The following is a 17,973-nucleotide window of genomic DNA, read 5'->3' as shown; positions in this document are numbered from 1 at the left end:
TCTTATGGTCCTGGGCAGAACAGCTGCTGTACCAAGCCGTGAAGCATCCAGATAGAAAGCTTTCTATGGTGCATCTGTTAAAGTTGGTGAGGGTTCTTATGGATATGCCAAATTTCCTTAGCCTCCTAAGGAAGAAGAGGTGTTGTTGTGCCTTCTTGACCGTCAGATCAAAGTGGGTGGGTCAGGACAGATTGTTGGCGATAGTCATTCCTTGGAACTTGACGCTCTCAAACATCTCCACCTCAGCCCTATTGATGTAGATAGGGGCATGCCTTCGTCCTTGTTTGCTGAAATTAACAATCGGCTCTTTAGTTTGCTGGACATTGACGGACAGATTATTATTTTTGCATCGTGTCACCAAACATTCTGTTCATCACCAACATCTGTTTCCTGTACTCTGTCTCGTCATTGTTTGATATCTGGCCTACATCAGTGATGTCATCAACGAACTTGTAGATGGAGTTTGGATGAAATTTGGCCACACAGTCATAAGTCTACAGGGAGTACAGTAAGGGGGTGAGTACGCATCCCTGCAGGGCACTGGTGTTGAAGATTGCCATGGAGCAGATGATGTTGACTAGCTTCACTGATTATGGTCTGTGGGTCGAGGATCCAGTTGCAAAGGACAGAACAGAGACCTATGTCAAAGAGTTCGGAGACTAGTTTGGTTGGGATTATACTGTTGAAGGCAGAGCTGTAGTCAATAAGTAGAAGCCTGATGTAGGTATCCTTCTTATCCAGATGTTCCAGGGATGAGTGTTAGGGCAAAGGAGATGGTCTGAAGAAGGGTCCAGACCCGAAATGTCAGCTTTCCTGCTCCTCTGATGCTGCTTGGCCTGCTGTGTTCATCCAGCTCTACACCTTGTTATCTTAAATAATTTTCTACTTGGCTTCAGTTTTGGTCAAGGATAATTTATCTTAAACTCAGTGCACACTTTGCAAAACAAAGGACTATGTGTGATCCTCGATGTTCCTGGCAGTCTGGATAATCACATTCGGAGGAAGTGCCAATGATTTGAACAGCTTGAGTGCTGGGTTTTGAATCTAGTGTGTGGTCTGAAGGTACTGCGGAGCACTCATGAGGCTGAGAGTTACCTAGATAGCACAGCTTTGGACAAGATCACCACACAGCTTAAAGGAATGCAGTCAGAGAGAGAACTGGGTGACCACCAGTCAGAAGAAGGGAGGAAGGCAGGTAATCAGGAAAGCCGCAGGGTATATTTCACTCTGGAACAGTTTTTCCATGTTGGAAAATGGTGAGCGTGATAGTTTCTCTGGGGAGTGCGTCCAGAGCTCAGCTGCACAAGGAAGACAGAGGAGAAAGAGGAAAAGCAATAGTGGTAGGAGACTCAATAATGAAGGGTAAAGACAGGTGTTTCTGTGGCTGCAGACATGACTCCAGGATGGTTTGCTGTCTCTCTGGGCCTGGCTCAGGGATGTCACTGAACTGCTGCAAAACGTTCTAGAAGGGAGGGCAAACAGATGAAAAGCGTGGTTCACACTTGTACCAACATCATAGGGAGAAAGAGGGACGAGGTCCTGCAACAAGAATTTAGGGAGCTAGGTAACAGTTGGAAATGCAGGACTTTAAAAGTTATAATCTCGAGATCACTTCTGGTGCTATGTGCACATGAGTACAGGAATAGGTGGGTAGAGTGGATAAGCATGTGCCTGAAGGGTTGAGGTCCTGCTGATTAGGGGCAGGAACAGCAGTTCAACATTCAGAAGAATATAATCTTGAGGTGAGACAGGGAGGGGTGTCACCATATTGATCAAGGAGTCAGTTGCTTCAATAAAGAGGGATGACATCTTTGATGGCTCTTCAATTGAGGGCATAAGAGTAGAACTCAAAACTAAAAGGGGACAGTCGCATTGTTGCAAGTGTGCTATAGACCATCAAACAGTCAGGGTGAGACAGAAAGGAAGATATCCAGTATAGACAAACTTCAAAGGAGTATAAAAATAATAGGAGAACATTAACAGGCAATTTGATTTGATTTATTATTGTCACATACTGAGATACAGTGAAAAGTATTGTTTTTTGTGTTAACCAGACAAATCATACCTTACATAAATATATCAGGGTAATAGAACAGAATGCAGAATATCACATTGCAGCCGCAGAGAACCTGCAGGGAAAGATCAATTCTAATATATGAGAGGTCCGTTCATAAGTCTGATAACAGCGGGGAAGAAGCTGTTCTTAAATCCGTTGGTACGTGTTTTCAAATTTTTATATCTTATGCCCAGTGGAAAAGAGAATAATCAGGGTGGGAGGAGTCTTTGATTATGTTGGTTGCTTTCCCGAGGCAACGGGGTAGTGTAGACAGATTAAATAGATGGAAGGCTGGTTTGTGTGATGGACTGGGTTTACAACTCTGTAGTTTCTTGCAGTCTTGGGCAGAGCAGTTGCCGTACCAAGCTATGATGCATCCGGACAAGATGCTTTCTATGGTGCATCTATAAATGCTGGCAAGAGTCCTGGAATTTGAACTTTCCCAATTTTAACTGGTATTGACAAAGGATGAAAGGCTTAGGGCAGATGGAATTTCAGACAGTGGAGGATGCAAGATTTAGTGGGAGGGAAGAGCTGAGGGAGATCAATATTAGTAGAGAAATGGTGCTGGGAAGATTGTTGGGATTGAAGGCCAATAAATCCCCAGGGCCTGATAATCTACACTGTCTCATAGAGACTTATAAAATTCTAACAGGACTGGACAGAGTAGATGCAGGAAGGATGTTCCAGATGGTGGCTATGTCCAAAACCAGGGGTCACAAAATTAAGAGTACTTCAGGAAGCAAGTCTAGAAATAGTGGATGCATTGGTGGTCACGTTCCAGGATTCTATAGACTCTGGAACAGTCCCTGCAGATTGGAGGGAGGTAGAGATAAAACAGGGAATTATAGACTGGTGAGCCTAATATCGGTAGTGGGGAAAATTCTCAAATCCATTGTCAAAGATTTTATAGCAGAGCATTTAGAAAGCAGTGGCAGGATCAGATAGAGTCAGCATGGGTTTATAAAGGGGAAATCATGCTTGACAAATCTGTTGGAATTCTATGATGATGTAACTAGTAGAGATGACAAGGGGAACCCAGTCGATGTAGTATATTTGGACTTTCAGAAAGCGTTTGACAAAGTCCCACATAAGAGATTAATGTGCAAGATTAAAGCGCATGGGATTGGGGGAAGTGTACTGATATGGATAGGAAACTGGTTGGCAGAGAGGAAATAAAGAGTAGGAATTAATGGGTCCATTTCAAATTGGCAGGCCGTAACCATTGGGGTGACACAGGGATCGGTACTGGGACCCCAGTTATTCACAGTATATACTAATGATTTGGATGAGGGAACAAAATATAACATCTCCAAGTTTGCAGATGATACCAGTTGGGTGAGAGGGTGAGCTGTGACGAGGATGCAGAGATCCTTCTTCATGACCTCAGCAGGTTGGGTGAGTGGGCAAATCAATGGCAGATGCAGTATAATTTGGATAAATGTGAGGTTATTCACTTCAGAAGCAAAAACAAGAAGGCAGATTACTACCTGAATGGCTGTAAATTGGGAGAGGGGAGTGTGCAGCGGGACCTGGGTGTCCTTGTGCACCAGTCGCTGAAGGTAAGTATGCAAGTACAGCAGGTGGTGAAGAAGGCAAATGGTATGTTGGGCTCCATTGCGAGAGGTTTCAAGTACAGGAGCAGAGATGTGTTGTTGCAGTTGTACAGGGCCTTGGTGAGACCACACCTGGAATATTCTGTGCAGTTTTGGTCTCCTTTTCACAGGAAGGATGCTCTTACTCTCAAGGCAGTGCAAGGAAGGTTTACCAGGCTGATTCCGGGGATGGCAGGTCTCACGTATAAGGAGAGATTGATTAGGTTGGGATTGTTTTCGCTAGAGTTCAGACGAATGAGGGGGGATCTCATAGAGACTTATAAAATTCTAACAGGACTAGACAGGCTAGATGCAGAGGGGATGTTCCCAATGGTGGCTGTGTCCAAAACCAGGGGTCACAGTATGAGATTCAGAGTAGACAATTTAGGATGGAGATGAGGAGACATTTCTTCACCCAAAGAGTGGTGTACCTTTGGAATTCATTACCACAGGAAGTAGTTGATGCTAAAACATTGAATGTATTCCAGAGGTGACAAGATATAGCACTTGGGTGAATGGGATCAAACGTTATGGGGAGAAAGCAAGATTAAGCTATTAGTTGGATGATCAGCCATGATCGTGAAGAATGGTGGAGCAGGCTCGAAGGGCCGAATGGCCTCCTCCTGCTCCAATCTTCTATGTTTCTATGTTAATGTAATCAGGCAAATGATAGAAGGTAAGTGGGATAGCATTTTGGTGATAGTGATCATAACTCAGTAAGACTAAAGGGAGTCCTGAAAAAGAACAAAGATGAACTGGAAATAAAGGTTTTGAACTGGAGGAAGGCCAATTTTAATGTGATAAGATAGAATCTGGCCAAATTTATCTGGGAGGAGCTAACTGTAGAAAAGTATATTTCAGAACAGCAGGAGACTTTCAAACAAGAAATACTGAAAGTGCAACATGTTCCTGTAAAGATGAAGGATCGGACAATCCAGGAAACCCTGGATGTTCAGGAACGTTCAGGTTTGGATGGAGCGAAAAATAAAGAAGCCTGTGTTAGATACCGAGGGCTCAAAACACTAGAAACTCTTGAGGCTTATAGAAAGAGTTACTTAAGGAAATTAGGAAAGTGAAGACGGGCCATGAAAAAACACTGGTGGATAAAACAAAGGAAAATCTCAAAGGGTTTTTATGACTATATTAAGGGCAAGAGGATACTGGGGAAAGAGTACAGTCCATTAAGTGATCTCTGTGTGGAATCAGAAGACTATGTAAGGTTTTAAATTAGTCCTTTTCATATGTATTCACAGTAGAAAAGGATGATTTAGGTACAGAAATCAGGGAGGAAGACTGCAATATACATGAACAAACTACAATTGAGAGAGAGGAGCTATTAGCAGTTCTAGCTGACTTGGAAAGTTTAAGATGTTGCCCAGTCTGCTGTGGAAAGCAAGGGAGGAGACTCTGAGCCCTCAAATGAATTTTCAGTTCTTCTCTGGACATAGGAGTGGTGCTAGCGGACTGAAAGACAGCTAATACGGTACCAATTTTCAGGAAGGGTGCTTGGGATAAACAGGGGAACTATAGGTCAGTGAGTCTAACATCAGTGATAGGGAAATTTCTGGAAAACATCCTGAGGGACAGAATTAATCTCCACTTGGAGAGGCAAGGATTGATCAATGATACTCAGCATGGCTTCGTCAGAGGGAGATCATGTCTGTTGATTTTAACTTTTTAAGGGTATGACTGGGTATGTAGATGATAGTAGTGCCATTGATATAGTTGTACATGGACTTCAGTAAGGCTTTTGACAAGGTGTCACATCGAAAACTGGTCAAAAAGCTAAGAGCCTGGGATCTACACAATTTAGTAAGTTGGATCCAAAATTGGCTTAATAGCAGGAGACAGAGATTGATACTCAAAGGTTGATTTTTTTTTGACTGGAAGCGTGTGTCCAGTGGTGTGCCACCGTTCGCTGCTGATTCCCCGGCTGTTTGTAATGCACGTTAACGATCTAGACATAAATGTAGGAGGTATGGTCAGTAAATTCACAGATAACTGGTGACCTGGTTGCTGGTCACGATTGCTGGTGTGGTTAACAGCAAGGAGGAAAGCCTTAACTCTGACAATATTGATAGACAGGTCAGAAGAGCAGAATAGTGGCAAATAGAATTTAATCCAGATAAGTGTGAGGTCAGACATTTTGGGAAGATCGTCAAGGCAAGGGAATACATGATGAATAGTAGAAATCAGAGGATTTAAGAGACCTTGGCATGCATATCCACAGATCCTTAAAGGCAGCAGGACAGGTGGATAAGGTGGTTAAAAAGGCATATAGGGTATTTGCCTTTATTAGTAGAGGCATTGAGTACAAGAGCATGGAGGTTATGATGAAGCTGTATGAGATATTAGTTGGGCCACAGCTGGATTATTGTGTCCAGTTCTGGTCGCCACACAATAGAAAGGATGTAAGTGCAGAGGAGATTCACCAGAATGTTGGCCCAGCTTAAGCATTTCAGCAATGAAGACAGATCAGATAGGCTTGAGTCAATTTCCTTAGAGCAGAGAGGGGAAGCTGATTGAGGTGTATAAAATCATGAGCAGTGTAGAAAGGAAGGAACCTTTCCTTCAATTGAGGGATCAGTAACCAAAGGGCATAGATTGAAGGAAAAGAATTAATTAATGAAACGTAAAAGGTAGAGGAAGACATGGAAGTAAAATGGAAGGAGGTTCAGAAGGGATTTAAGAAAGAATATTTTCATCTAAACAGTGGTGGGTATCTGGAACTCACTGCCTGAAAGAGTGGTAGAGGTGGGAACCATGACAACTCTTCGGAAGTATTTAGATGATCATTTGAAGAACCATAGTATACAGGTTGCAGACCAAGTGCAGCACAATTGGAATAGAATAGATAGGTGCTTGATGACCATGCAGACATGATAGACTGGAAATTCTCTTTTTGTACTGTAAAACTATAACTCCTTGACACTATTACATCACTGGCCCACGACCCAGGGCACCTGTGGTCACGTTATGCTTTAGCTACTGCTCCAGCCGGCAACTTGTTCCAAAGTACACCTTGACTTTCCTTCACAATCTAACTGGCTATACAAACTACAATTTACTCTTATTTTTAATATTTTTAACATTTTTAAAATGTTGAGACACAAGCCAAGTTGTCGGCTAAAGGTTAATCTGCCAAGCCATAACATCACCAAGTGATAAAGCTCCAAAGCCCATGAAAAAAAATCACATCAATGCACACCTCAAAATCCAATGAAAGGGAGAGAAATCTTAACAAGTTACAAACAATGATTAATTGACACCAAGTTTAGAGACCTGTAGGTTTTTGAAGGAAAGAAAAACGGAGGGAAGTGAGGAGTTACATAGTTTTAGGTTATACAAAAGGATGAATTCAATTGCAAGACAGTGTGGTGAGTCAATATGGAGGCAGATGCACTTAGTGATAAATAAAACTAAGGGAACGCAATAAAATATCCAGGTCCAACCAGACAACAAGAAGGATCTGAGCAGCCAGTATTCTCAGAGGGGGACAATTCACTTGAGAAGCAGGAATGTGCCACCTAGGAGTGTAGGGGCTTACAGGGCCCAATACTGCTGGAGTGGAAAGGACCTTCTGCACCACTATTCAAAACATCTTTGTTCCATAAAGTGTGAGCTGATAACAGGCTGGTGAGACATCGGAGAACCAATGGACAATGGGACCGGTCATGTATCTCCTTAATTAATGAAACGTAAAGGTAGAGGAAGACATGGAAGTAAAATTGAGAGGGAGGATAATTTAGTTTCAAGTGAGATATAGAAAGAGAATTAAAGGGAACAAAAGAAATATTGGATTAAGGGAGAGGTAAAAACACTGAAACAAACAAAAATAAGATTTAAAATGTTAAATTAACATGTTTAAAATCTTTTCTACAGTTGGTTACGTGCAAAACTGCGATTTACTTTAAGTTGTTACCATCTGGGCAAGCGAGGTTGATTTGCATTGTGCTAATAATTGTGGGATTGTTAAGAGAGGATTTATGCTCTTTATTATTATGCTCAACTTTCTCTGGAAAGTTTAATGTGAAGATTCAACAAGTTCTCGAATGTTAAAAGGAAGGTTAATCCCAAGCTGCTAGTTGTATGAGGTAAACAGGGGAACTGGTGCGAATCATGCAATAAATTCTGAAAATTCATAACTCAAAACCAATTTCCTAATTCCCAATTTGTGGATTAATGCTGGTTTGCTTTGTTGACCCTCCACTTTTTTCCAGAAAGGTCTGGCTCATTGGGTATGAGAAGGCACTGGTTCCTTTCAGTGTGCTCCAGGTTTTACAGTTTACATGTGAGCTGGTGGCATGACAATAAATTTGTACTGCAGAGTGTGGAGGAGATGGGTGATGTGGTTCCTCTGTGTAACAGCATGGTAAGCTAGTTAGAATGGATGGTATCATGACATATGCTGACTACAGCAGCCCTTCACCATGTTGGTGCTGGTACCTGAGCTTCCTGATTGAGTTTGGGGCAAAAAGCACTTTTGCCTCTCTGCCCCTTCTCAGGCGTAGCAAGTACACCAATGTGACATCGTTTGCATGTGGATGCAGAAAAGGAGGCTCTTCTGCCCACTCATAAGCAACACCAGTTTGTTCTGCAGAGGCAAAATGGAAGGTGACCTGTGTAATCCCCTGCACATTCAACATCCCATGAAAAGATTTGCAGCAGGTATGGATGGATGTATGGATATAAATGATTACGTGAGCAGTTTCCCAGGCCTCCAGCATTACAACAAGCTCAGTGCCCATCCTTCAAAGTAAATCTATTTAATCTAACTTGCCATTATTGAAATATGATGGTCATCTTTCTCGAAACAGAATGAATTCAAAACAGGAAAAGGAAAATACAAATCACAGAGCACAGGAGCAAGCTAACAACACAGAAAAGCGCAGTGTATCTTTTTAATGTTTCTCTGATCTACTGCACGGCTAATTTTTCTGTGATTTATGTTGTATATTTCTGGCAAATTGTAATGAGGGGCCTTTTGTCAGTCGGGAAATTGATTGTCTTGGAGGCCCGAATAATTATAGCCGATGGCCATTCTGGGCCAAGTTTGGAAATTACTTAGCCATGACAGAGAAAGCTTGTAGGAATCAGGCTGTGCATCATAATACTGATGATAAATTGGAACACTCAGCCTGTGAAAAAACATGCTATGGGGTAATGTAATAATGTACTGGTCCCAATCAATTCACCCATGACATCGACTAAAACTGGCTCTCGTTTATGGTGGGGAGGCAGACCATTGGCTTCAGATGACCTTCAGTGACTCTCCATTAACTCCTTGAAAGCTGTCAAGCCTAAGCACATTATTTTTGTCCATTATTTATGTCTGACATAAATCGGTTCCATGAAGAATGGTTGATCCTTGATGGTGCATTCCACTGCCCTTTTACTAATCTAGTGTAGACCAAGTTGGGTGGCCCGAAAATAACATAGCCAAATATGAATTGATGTCCCTTTTTTTCACCCCGAGTTACAAAGAGTTCAGGGTTTTTGTTATTAGTGTTTTCTTTTCTTCCATGCCCCTGCTTTACACTTTCCCTCCAGTGCTGTCCGAAAGACCCCAATGTCCCACCAGCAGCAACCTCCCTCTGGCACTTCCCCTCAAGTGACCATTCATCATGTGTGGAAGTAGAATGTTATCACTGTTGTGGTCTATTTAACTGGAAGGAACCTCTCAATTCTGAGTCCAATTATGCCACAGGAATCATCAAACACAGCAAGATACGCAAGCCCAGTTGCACTCATGTGGTGCTTTCCACATCCTCAGGAGATCCAAAAGCACTTCACAACCAATTAGAAAATGAGGACCAGTATAGGCCATTCAGCCTCTGAAGCCTGTTCTGCCATTCAACTGGAACATGGCTGATCTTCTACCTCAACTCATTTTTCCGCACTATCCTGATATTCCTTGGTATTTTTGACATCTAGAAATCTATTGATCTGTGCCTTGGACATAATGCCTGATGGGAACACAGAATTGTTCCTTGTTGCTAGGTGAGAAAATATAGCAGCCAATTTTCACACAAACAACTGGATAAGTGTCACAGCACTCCCTCCGCTTGATAATTTTGTTGTGATTGTCATACTGCTACGTGAAAGTATTGCATTTAAAAGAATAATGACTGCCCTGATATTTGTTGACATTAGAATGTGTGCGTCTACAGCTGAGGTTTAGTAACTGAACACTTGTTACATATGCCAGCTAAAAGCAAGTTCCCCTACTTTGCAATAACCTTGTGCAGGGCTCTTCTGGAGCAATGGTGGTGTCCCTACCCCTGAACCAGGGGGCCCAGGTTCAAGCCTTACCTACACTAGAGGTGTGCAATAACCTCTGAACAGATTGATTAGAAATCATCTAACCTGTGCACTTCAGAACAGCACTGTACCTCCTCAGAGTGTCAGCTATGCCTCAATTGGTAATATTCTTGCCTCTGGATCACAAAATGTTGTTTTACACCCCACATTTTTGGCATGCTGACACTCCACTGCAGTACTGAGGGAATGCTGCACTGTTGGAGGTGCTATCTTTTAGATATAGTGTTTAACCAAAACCCCAGCAGCCTGCTTAGGTAGATATAAAGGATCCTGTGTCACTATTTTTGAAGAATAGATCAGTTACCCCTGGTGACATGGCCAGTATTTATTCTGCAATCAACATCACAGGAAACAAGGTATGTTTAGTGGCTCTGGGTTCAAGTCCCACTCTAGCATTTGTTGACCACAGAGGAACATGCATGACACAGTTCAAACAGGTTAATGATCCAATGTCCTAATACTTCCAACTATTCCCAAATGGTAAAAGGCACGTGTGAAGATATGGAAGAAATAAACAAAATATCTGTTTGTCATGTTGCTATGCGTGGCAGTTTGCTGAGTGCAGATTGGCTTCCTTGTTTGCTACATTACAACATAGACTACACTTTATTGGCTTTAAAGTGCGTTAAGATGTCCAGTGGCCATGAAAGGTGCTATATAAATGCAAATCCTTCTTTTTCTAAATATTGCAGTTCAGCTTTCAGTTAGAATCTAACTTTTAAGAGAGATGGAAATGGATGTTAGATGTACGAGTGAGAGGGGGACAGCTGGTGGTGGATTGTGTCTCACTTTCTCAAACAGTAAATGGGGGTGGAATGACCAGACTTGGAACCTAGCTCCCAACTGCCCATCCATTTCTGAGGGGCATAGTCAGGACTGGAGACTTGTTGACACTGTTAGTGAGGTATCTGTGATGTACTGGATTAATCATTCAGTGGCCTAAGATAACAGTTCTGATTTTCCAATGGCTGGATAGTCGTTTCTGCACCATGGATGGAAGATGTGCCTCAGGACCCTGACGTAGCAGACTCTGATGGAATTGCTCAAGAAATTAAAGATTCTGCTGGGAATTCCCCCTACACCGGAAACTCTCTGGAAATATCCATTTAAATCAGAGAATTTGGAAGCATGTTAAGTAAGTAGTTACTCAGAAAACGTTAGATGATTTATAAAAACCTTGTCTAATTTCTGAGTAACTATTAAACTGACCCCCAACATACCTCAGCTACAACTCTCTAGATCCTTTACACCCATCTATTTAGGGTGCACAAAGTTCCAGGTGTGCCCGGGAAGGTTGAGGAATTAAAGATTCATCTCCAAGGCACTGCTCTGAGCAACCCAGGAGATTTAAAAGGGCCTTAAATTGTGTATTTTTCCTTTTTGCTTTGAGCAATTTTGTGCATTAGTTACAAAAAATCTTGTATCTAGGAAAAGGGTTGGTTAAGCAACGTTAAAAGAATCATGTCGTCTGAAGTTGTCTTCCAAAGAGAATAGAAAGGCCCTGCTTTGTAAAGATGGACATGTTACATGAGCAGTGCTCAGCATGGTGCTGGGTGTTTGTGACAATATGAAATCTCCAGGGCCAAGTGCAACTACAGCAGGCAACTCCAGGAGAGGTGGATCTGCAATATAGAAATGGCAAGGGCAGAGAGCAGACAATGAAACTTCTATGAAGGAACCAGCGTGATTGCTAGAAGTCAGTCACAGAATTATAGAGTTGTACAACACAGAAACAGACCCTTTGGTCCGACTTGTCCAGGCCTACCAGATATCCTTTATTAATGTAATCCCATTTGCCAGCATTTGGCCCATATCCCTCTTAAACCCTTCCTATTCATGTATCCATTCAAACGCCTTTTAAATGTTGTAATTGTACCAGCCGCCACCACTTCCTCTGGCAGCTCATTCCATATATGCACCACCCTCTGTGTGAAAAAGTTGCCCCTCAGGTCCCTTTTAAATCTTTCCCCTCTCACCTTAAACCTAGTTTCGGACTCCCCCACCTGGGGAAAAGACCTTGACTAGTCACCCTTTCCATGCCCATCATGATGTTATAAATCTCTACAAGGTCACCCCTCAGCCTCCAATGCTCCAGGGAAAATAGCCCCAGCTTGTTCAGCCTCTCTCTATAGCTCAAACCCTCCAACCCTGGTAACATCCTTGCAAATCTTTTTTGCACCCTTTCAAGTTTAACAACATCTTTCTGAGAGCAGGTAGACTAGGGTGGAATGTAGTATTCCAATAATGGCTTCACCAATATTCTGTACAGCTGCAACATGGTCCCATTGTACCCCTAAAAGATTAATGATCAATAAAACAGTACCTCATTATTGAAATTCTAGGAAGAGCGCTGTCACAATATTGATAGAAGACAGGTTGAACTCAGGGCCTATTGTACTTGCCTCAGCCCGAAATGGTGTGACCCTTTGATCTTTTACTTATAAATTTTGCGTCTGATACTACTTCTCCGACTAAAACCTGAAGAAGGAATGAGGCTCCGAAAGCTTGTGTTTTCAAATAAACCTGTTGGATTATAAACTGGTGTCGTGTGATTTCTGACCTTGTCCAGCCTGAAATGAAAACACAACTGGAGGGAGTAGTCTCTGATTAAATTTAGTGATAAGATTTTATAATTATTTTCCAGCTTAGCATATAACGTTAGACCCTTACACCTCTTCTGCCAATTCTGGCTGCACTGACCTATTAAATAAATTGGTCAGCATCCTGAGGTCAAATGAACTAGATTTTGTTTTGATGTTACAACAAGATATTACCTTAGAAGATAAAATAACCAAAGTAAATGAAAATGTAGTAGACTGCTGTGATTGGCATCTATACTGCTTTATAGTACAGTAATTACTGTGCAGTGAGGTATTGAATTGTGCTACAGTAACAAAGATACCACTAGTCTCTAAGTTTCCCCGCCCAGCCCCTTGGATGTGAGAACATACAAAACAGGAGCAGGAGTAAACCATTTGCCCCTCAAGCCTGATCTACAACTTGATAAGATCATGGCTCATTTGATTGTGGCCTTGACTCAACTTTTCTCCCTGTACCCACTTAACTCTTGACTCCCTTGTTGATCAAAAGTCCTTGAATCTATTCAATGACCAAGCTTCCACTGCGCTTTGTGGAAGACAAATGACCCTCTGAGAGAAGAAAATCCTCCTCATCTCCATCTTAAATGGGAGATGCCTTCTTTTGAATCTGTGCTCCCTCATTCTAGATTATCCCATGATGGGGAATTTTGTAATGAGTTAAGAGTTGCCAGGTTTTGGGCTGATAGGTTCAGGTATGCTGAGTTACGAGAGAGAAGGCAGACTTGCCATAAGTAACAGGTTGTGTACTATAATTCATGAAGAGGAGGGGTTGAAGCACAGACAACAGAAGGAGTTGTGCAGTGCGGCAGTGTCTCGTGTAAGGCTTTGTCTGGGAACATTCTGACAGCTACTGGAGCGACTCACTGCATTTTAAACAGTCACCGAGAAGCTCAGAGTCAGTTCTGCTGGCCGTGCTTTACTGCTTTCTTTGTTCTTACCTCCTGAACACCCTCAGTCGCGGTTAATAATCTGCGTTTGTGTCTCAGACCTGAAAACAAGCCTGTGGAGTTACTGATCACAACCTGTCACTGGCAAATTGGGTCAGATCCAAATCATGGCAAGAAGTGGAGGGAGAGGAGAATGTGACCTCAGTTTCCAAGCTCCAGCTCTCAATAGAGATCCTTTCCCACTGGCCATGACGATTGAGGAAATTATGGACATGTGGCTGTTGTAGTTAAAACTGATGAGTCTTTTTCACTCTATAATTAACCAATGATGGAAATAATTAGAAACCTTTCAATTAGACATTTGGACCCTGAAGCTGAACAGTGCAGTCTCTGTGGGAGTGTTTGATTGGGGCAGTATTGCAAGGCAAAGCTCCAGCACATCGCCTCGCTGGATGCAAGCATGTGTGGGAGGAAAAGACAATTACTGTGCAGTGCAACTTCAATTATCTGACAGCCACTCGCTGCTGGGTGGGCCACATCAACTTATGAGCTTCACCAAAATTCTGCGTTTGAAATTTCTCTGAAATTTTAGCGAAATTGTTAGCCTGTATGGAATTTACAGCACAAAAACAGGTCTGTGCAAGTGTTTATGTCCCACACGTTTCTCACACCCTTCTTCATCTCACCTTACCTTCATATCCTGTCATTTATTCTCCCTTATCCAACTTCCGCTTAAATTAAGCAATCTTACTGTCTCAGCCAAGTACTGAGGGAATTACTTGTCTCATGTTTGCTTCATAGAACTTAAACCTATCCCATTGAGATATCAAAAAACACTTTGATTCATTTTAGAAATTTCTAAATGCTAGACTTTGGTAACTTTAAGTGGAAACTCAGGTCCCAGTGGAACAGGGATAAATGCTGAATGTTGAACAGATTTTACGGCCATTGTGCAATTATCCTTTTAACTCTTTCTTTGCTTTTGTCTGTTAGGTATCGCAGGCAGCGACTATATCAATGCAAACTACATTGATGGCTACCGAAAGCAGAATGCCTATATTGCAACGCAAGGACCCCTCCCTGAGACATTCGGGGATTTCTGGAGGATGGTCTGGGAGCAGAGGAGTGCAACTATCGTCATGATGACAAAGCTAGAGGAAAAGTCTCGGGTAAGATGGATTTTCCTAATCCTACCAACTCCATGTTAAATTTTGAAAACTGTAAAGGCAGAGGTGACTGAAGAAAGGCTTGCATTTCCGTAGCACGTTTCGTGATCTCCAGGCATTCACAAGCTGCGTCACAGCCAATGAAGTATTTTCGAAGTGTAGTCACTGTTGTAGGAAATGATGCAACCAAAAGGTAAATCATTTCTGACTTAGTTGTTTATGAAGAACCAACTGGTTGATGAAGCAAGTGTTCAACATGGAGGCACACTGATTCATTAGCCAAGATGGGGCAGTACGTGGTAATCAGCAGGATGTTTCAATGCCCATGTTTAAACTGTAGCCATGAGACTTTGTGAGGTGCAGAGTCAATGTTAAGGACTCCCTGGGCAACTCTCGCCTGACTGTATACCACTGTGCCACCACCTCTACTGGATCTGTCCTGTCATTAGTACAGGACATACCCAGGGATGGTGGTGCTGGTGGCTGGGACATTGTCTGTAAGGTGTGATTCCACGTGTATGATTGCGTAAGGCAATTGCTGGACTAGCTCTCCCAAATTTGTTTGTTAGTAAGAAGGACCTTGCAGAGTTTACAGGGCTGGGTTTTTTTTTGTTGTTTGCACTGCCTAGGTCAATCGGTCCATCCAGTTTTATTCCTTTATGACCTTTTGTAATATTTCAGTTCAACTGAGTGACTTGTTCGGCCCTTTCAGAGGACAGTCAAGAGTCAACCACATTGTTGTGGGTCAGGAGTCACATGTAAGCCAGACTGGATAAGGATGGAGATATTCTTCTGTGAAGGACACTAGTAAATTAAAATAATTCTCCCAAGAGCTAGAAGAAAAATGAAAAAATTCTTAACATCCTGAATGCACTGCCTGTAAGGGAGGTGGAACTCCTAAAAGACGTTTTGACCCACACTCAAAGAGGACAAATTGCTCGGTTATAGGGAAAACCACTGGATGGCCGACTAAATCAAGACCCTTTCAAAGGGTCAACACAGTTGTAACGGGCCAAATGACATCTTTCTACACTGTAGGATCCTATGACTTCCACACAGCAAGTGGCCACAAACAGCAATTAGATAATGACTGAATCATCAGTTTTTAGTGGTTTTGATGAGGATCTCTTCATGTGCGAACCTACAGCGTGTTTGCAGGCTCTTAAACTGTGATGATTGTGAGCAAGGTGTAGAGCTGGATGAACACAGCAGGCCAAGCAGCATCAGAGGAGCAGGAAGGCTGACGTTTCGGGCCTAGACCCTTCTTGGCCTGCTGTGTTCATCCAGCTCTACACCTTGTTATCTCAGATTCTCCAGCATCTGCAATTCCTACTAACAATGATTGTGAGCACACTGCTCACACCACTTTCAGATGCAGTGCTCCAAAGAACTTTGAACTGGCTGCTCAGCTGGACATTTAAGATCTCTGGACCCTTCCAAACATCTGTTGCTTGCCCTACGTGAAGAAAACCAGAGGAACTGATAGTTTTGGGTCAGGGCCCATTGCTACATCATAGGATAACAACAAAGGGACAGTCAGTGCACTGTGAAGCACTCCAGCTCTATAGAAATGCAAGTTCTGAAATACACTGTAGATGGAACCACTCCACTCAATCTGCTCCATGTAGTGTTGATTGCTATGGATTACTGCAGCTGGCCTTGACATAAATAAGGCTTCAATCGACTGACTGCTAGTACATTCTCTTAACAGCCGTAGCTCAGCAAAAGAGGGCCCTGCCTGTAACAATAGCACCCTCTTCCCATTGATGGTTGCACATGCAACCTCATTACAAGTAAGGTTTCTGAGTGGCTGTGCTGGGTGTAAAGTGCAGCTGGCCTGTATTCAGTTTGCTTTTCTATTGAGCCAGTGCTGCTCCCGGTGGGGACACCTTGTCCAGTATAACTGTGGCAGGAGCTGCTTACTGCCTTGTTTATTCCTGCAGCTCTCTCACCGTGTGTGGTGGCTGTCTGTGTTCCCCTGACACAGCCTTTATAATGTCAGGTCACAAATAACATCACAATGCCGGAAATACACAGCAGGGCTGCCCATGTCCAAAAGAGGAAAAACAGCTTAACATTTAACGTCAGATGAGGGGTCTGTACTCGAAAGGTTAACCTGTCTCCTCTCTTCATGGATATTAATGTACCTGCTGTGTGTTTCCAGAATGTTCTATCTTCATTTCAAATCCCCTGCAATCTCAGGGCATCTGAGTGTTCGCAGACTGAGGGGTGGACTTTGTGGCTTTGTTTTTCTGGCGATGAGGGCTCATGGCAGAGGCAGGGAGTAATCTAGACCTTTTCTTTTCTTTTGGCTGTTTATTTTATTTATGCTTCTGTTTTTACACCCTGTCTTTTATGGAATAAAGTGGCACCCGAGAATGGTGACTTTGTAAACTCTTCACTGTACTCCTGTATTCCTGTACTCAAGTACACATGACAATAAAATCTAAACCAATATTGCAAAATCTAGTTAGGTATGGGTGAGAAAAGCTGGTCTGTGAATTTGTTGCTCCCCATCCAAAATGGACTGAAAGCCTATCGTACAAATACGGAAGGATTTTCATTTCTTTCACTGTATCCAGCAGCATGGTCCATATTACACACTAAAGAAATGTCCTGCTGAAATATGCCTTTCCTGAATTTAAACCTATATTTTTGTTCTATTATCACAGCACAACAGAAGACAGAAGTAAAGTTAAACTGCCCTTTCTCATATAATTCTGACTCTGCTACTGCCACTGCTGAAAATTCCTCAGTGCAGTAGTGTTTGTACTACTTTATGCACCTAGTATGTCTATCTCTTTCCATCCTTACTCCAGCCATTCTCTGCTGAAGCCCACAACTAGGCTTATCTCATCTCCCAGACTGGCCAGCCTTTGGTATCCACTGATTTGTAATCATACAAAACTCTTCTGCCTGCATCCGAACTCGCACTAAGTACTCAGTAACCAATGCCTCAAATGTAAAATTTTCACCTTTACGCTCAAATAAGTGTTCAAGGCATAACCTTTACTGTCTCTATTACCTAATGCAGTCCTACAGTTCTGAAAATTCTATATTTCTCCATTCAAGTCGTTATATATTCTCCATATCAGTACCTACATCTGCTAGCATTCAGTTGTTTATAGAGGTATCTGTATCCACTGTATCTGTGCAGTCACTATGCAGGTGTCTGTATCCGCTCTGTGTACCTAGTGTCTCTGCACAGGTATCTTTGCTCACTGTGTATACCCAGTCTCTATGTACTGATATCTGTAACCAATGTGTGTATCCAGTGTCACTCTACAGATATCTGCATCCGCTGTGTATACCCAGTGTCTCTGTACAGGTATCTGTATTCACTGTGTA

General features: G+C 42.5%; 1 protein-coding gene across 12 annotated transcripts in view; it reads left to right on the top strand.

Moving 5' to 3' along the window:
• The window catches only part of LOC109930527 (receptor-type tyrosine-protein phosphatase delta-like), a 458,059-nt gene that overhangs the window by 385,557 nt on the left and 54,529 nt on the right, over window positions 1-17,973 (top strand). For all 12 annotated transcript variants that reach the window (XM_048614046.1, XM_048614043.1, XM_048614048.1 and 9 more), the window contains one exon: window positions 14,453-14,628. In XM_048614046.1, coding sequence (XP_048470003.1) covers window positions 14,453-14,628 — 176 coding nt within the window. The remainder of the gene's footprint in view (window positions 1-14,452; window positions 14,629-17,973) is intronic.

The sequence above is a fragment of the Rhincodon typus genome, chromosome 29 (genome assembly GCF_021869965.1).
Source record: "Rhincodon typus isolate 14 chromosome 29, sRhiTyp1.1, whole genome shotgun sequence".
In the NCBI taxonomy this organism is placed as follows: Eukaryota; Metazoa; Chordata; class Chondrichthyes; order Orectolobiformes; family Rhincodontidae; genus Rhincodon; species Rhincodon typus.
This window is presented reverse-complemented; position numbering and strand designations above follow the sequence as displayed.